This window comes from Acanthisitta chloris, unplaced genomic scaffold (assembly GCF_000695815.1).
Source record: "Acanthisitta chloris isolate BGI_N310 unplaced genomic scaffold, ASM69581v1 scaffold42523, whole genome shotgun sequence".
In the NCBI taxonomy this organism is placed as follows: Eukaryota; Metazoa; Chordata; class Aves; order Passeriformes; family Acanthisittidae; genus Acanthisitta; species Acanthisitta chloris.
The window spans coordinates 1-2,970 of record NW_008667370.1 but is presented as its reverse complement, the minus strand read 5'-3'; the positions used below and the strand labels follow the sequence as shown (position 1 = coordinate 2,970).

Sequence of the window (2,970 nt, the reverse complement as noted above, 5' to 3'; positions counted from 1 at the left end):
TCTCTCTTAAAGGGAAGAGCATGTTAGCTGTGCTTAGCACTGAATGAAGCTATTCTGGTCATTTGGTAACTTATCATCCAACTGTTTCTCTCCTTTCACTTTTGCATTGATAATGGAAAGAAAAGATCTCTTGAGGTTTTATTTTCACCAGTGTTTGGTTGCCATGAGCACTGACAGGAGCAGTGCTGTGACTTCACAGTTCTCAGTTCAGGTTGCTTTAAAAAAGACATTGCAACCTGACATCTCACCAAGAAATAACAACACTGAACTTGCCAGTCTTGGCAGCTCCAGCTCAGAGCTTCATGGAAAGATTATCAGCCAGTTTGCCACAGCCTTCCCTGACTCTTCTTCTCTTCTCAGCAGCTTGAATGGACTTGTTCCATCTGATGTGTCCCTGTCCAGGCTGGAGCCTGCTGTTAGCCCTGGCCATTGCCACAGAGATTCAGAATGAAGAGTGGATGGTGCTCACTAACTTCTGGAATATTGACTTTTAGTGTAGGATGGAGACTACAAACAAGCAGCAATTTGTTGGTGCCCTTTACCTCCTGAAGTTTTTGCTATCATTTGCCCACTCTGTAGTTTTCCTATAATGAATTACATGTTTCTTAAGCAATTACTGTTCTAATCGATGTTGAGTGATTACATGATTTTGCTTCTGTGGGAAGAGAATCCCCTTAAAACCACAGTGAGTGCAATGAGGGATCTCAGGATGAAGCCTGAGGAAACCAACCAAACCTAACAAATCTTAAACCTGCTCTTCCCTTTCCTTTTGGAGCTATTCTCACAGCCAACCTGAGAGAACACAACTGTGCAGGGATTTGGTTTTTAGGGTCTTGGGGGTTTCTTTTTCACATGTGGTTTTTTAGCAGTATTTTTTTTTTTAATTTTTGTAACTTTTAATGCAGTTTTACCAGTTCTTTTAAGGTGGGATCCATGAAAGAAAGCCACCAGAGCTGTGGGGTGGCTTTGTGTTGTCCCTCACAGCTTCTCACATCTTTGCTGTGTGGGTTCAAGCATGACTGAGCATCACTTGCTGCTTGTGAACCTCTCAGGGGATGCTGATCTCCATTCAGGCTCAGCTCTCTCCTCCTCCCTGGGCAGAGCAGGTGAAGGTGCAGACTCAGTGCCCTCTGCCCTGGTTTTGTTTGCTGTGGGAATGATGTGTGGAGCTGCCTGGCCCCAGGCTTTGCCCACTTGTGCTCCAGCATGTCAATGCCTCCTGCTTGTGGCCTGGGAGCTCCTGTGGCATAGAGCCAGGGCATTAGCAACTTAGCCCTTCTCCTGCTGCTGCCACAGAGATGCAGGAGGTTAATTGTGAGAGTGAAATCAGTCGTCATTAAAGCTGCCTGTGCTCACAGGCTGAGGTGTTTTGATGAGACTCTGTGTATTCAGGACAGAACATACTAATTTCTGTCTTCAGCTCTGGGAGGTTTGAACTTCTTCCCCTGCTGATTGAGGTCAGGAGGGACACTCCTGGCCCTTTTCTGTGGCATCATCCCTAGCTGTGTCTCTTTTTCCCCACCCTAACTAGCCTGTTAGTTTTGCACTCCTGCTGACAGCTGAGCTATTGCTTAACTGCCTTAGCTCTCTGTCCAACTCCACAGTAAATGAAATCTCCAGCACAGATACCTAGAGCTGAGCAATGCCATCCCCACAGGGCCCTGCCAGAGATCCCTCCTGGTTGTTTCCATGGTGCTGAGGTCTGTGTGGTGCCTCTGCAAAGGGCTGGAGTGAAGGAGCTGTGAGAAATCCAGTGTAGGTGGGACCTTGCCTGGTGCAGTGATTCACATCCAGCTGATGTGGCCGTGGGTGTTTGCAGAGCAGAACTTGAGCTGGGCTTGGGTTGGGTTAGCTTCAGCTTTGCAATCACAGGGGTGCAGAGCACTGAGAGGAGAGTGAAGATAGATGGCAGCTCTGAAAAACATGGAGATGGTTTCTTTGGATACAGCCAGGACTCACCTCCTTTCTGTGCTGGCTTTGCCTGTTTGTTTGTGCTCCAAAATACACTGATCTTCTTGTAAAATGTTCTTTCACCTCAGGGGTTGTAAAGCTGCAATGTGCAACGTACTCTTTTGTAAAAATCTGTCTTGCTAAATTAGAAAAGTCTTGATAGGTTTGAACTGATGTTCCCTGAGCTTTGGGAGAAGAGTTTGAGCTGTACTGAGAAAAGAGTTCGAGCTGTACTAGGAGGAGAGTTTTAACTCTACCGTGAAGCTTATGATCAAATCCAAATATTTTTATCAGCTTTTATCATCTTAATGAATTCATTGAAGAAAAAATGCCCCAAAGTCATCAGTTCTTGAGTATTTTTGTGTTTAGTGTTAACAACAAGAGGCTGTGATTATGTAAGCCAATGTAGCTGAAGGCCCTGTATGGAGGGGGAAGTGTAGGATGAGGCTTCCAGCAATGCCCTGCAGCCCTTGTGCTCTCCTCAGCTCACTTGGGTGTGCTGTTCATTGAAGGAATCTCAGTGAAGGATGCAGTTAGCTGCTGTTAACTCCTGTGCCATCCAGCTGGCATGTTCCTTGCCTATAGAAGAAGAGAGATGACTAGAAAATGCTTCAAAACTAGCAAAGCCAACTTGTCCTCACAAACATCTCCTGTCAGCTTCTCACGGTGCTGAGGTTGTACTTAGCTTTGGGAAGTTGCTTGTGTAGCTGGGGAGAGTCTCTGATGGCTGTGCTGCCAAAGGGGGAACATGCCAGTGTTATCCTACCTCCTGCTGATCCCTGGTTTCTGTTTCAGCTGCTTGAGTTAGGACTCCCCTCAGGGGAAGCAGTGCTTGCCCAGGACCAGGGCAGCACCAAGGTGAGTTGTGGTGTGCAACTCCTAACAATGAGTGGTGTGTGCCCACAGAGACTAACCCTGGTCAGTCAGTGCTGCCCATGGAGGGTGGGCAGAGGGAGGGAGGGGGAGGCTGTGCTGGCTGGTTCATTAGAGGTGCTTGTGATAACATGGGATAAAATGTTT

The 2,970-nt window shown here is 47.0% G+C and overlaps 1 protein-coding gene across 1 annotated transcript in view; it reads left to right on the top strand.

Moving 5' to 3' along the window:
* DOK5 (docking protein 5) overlaps positions 1-2,808 on the top strand; it is a gene marked incomplete at both ends in the record, with an annotated part of 8,710 nt that extends 5,902 nt beyond the window's left edge. The window contains one exon of the mRNA XM_009072458.1: positions 2,746-2,808. Coding sequence (XP_009070706.1) covers positions 2,746-2,808 — 63 coding nt within the window. The remainder of the gene's footprint in view (positions 1-2,745) is intronic.
* Between the last annotated feature and the right edge of the window lie 162 nt (positions 2,809-2,970).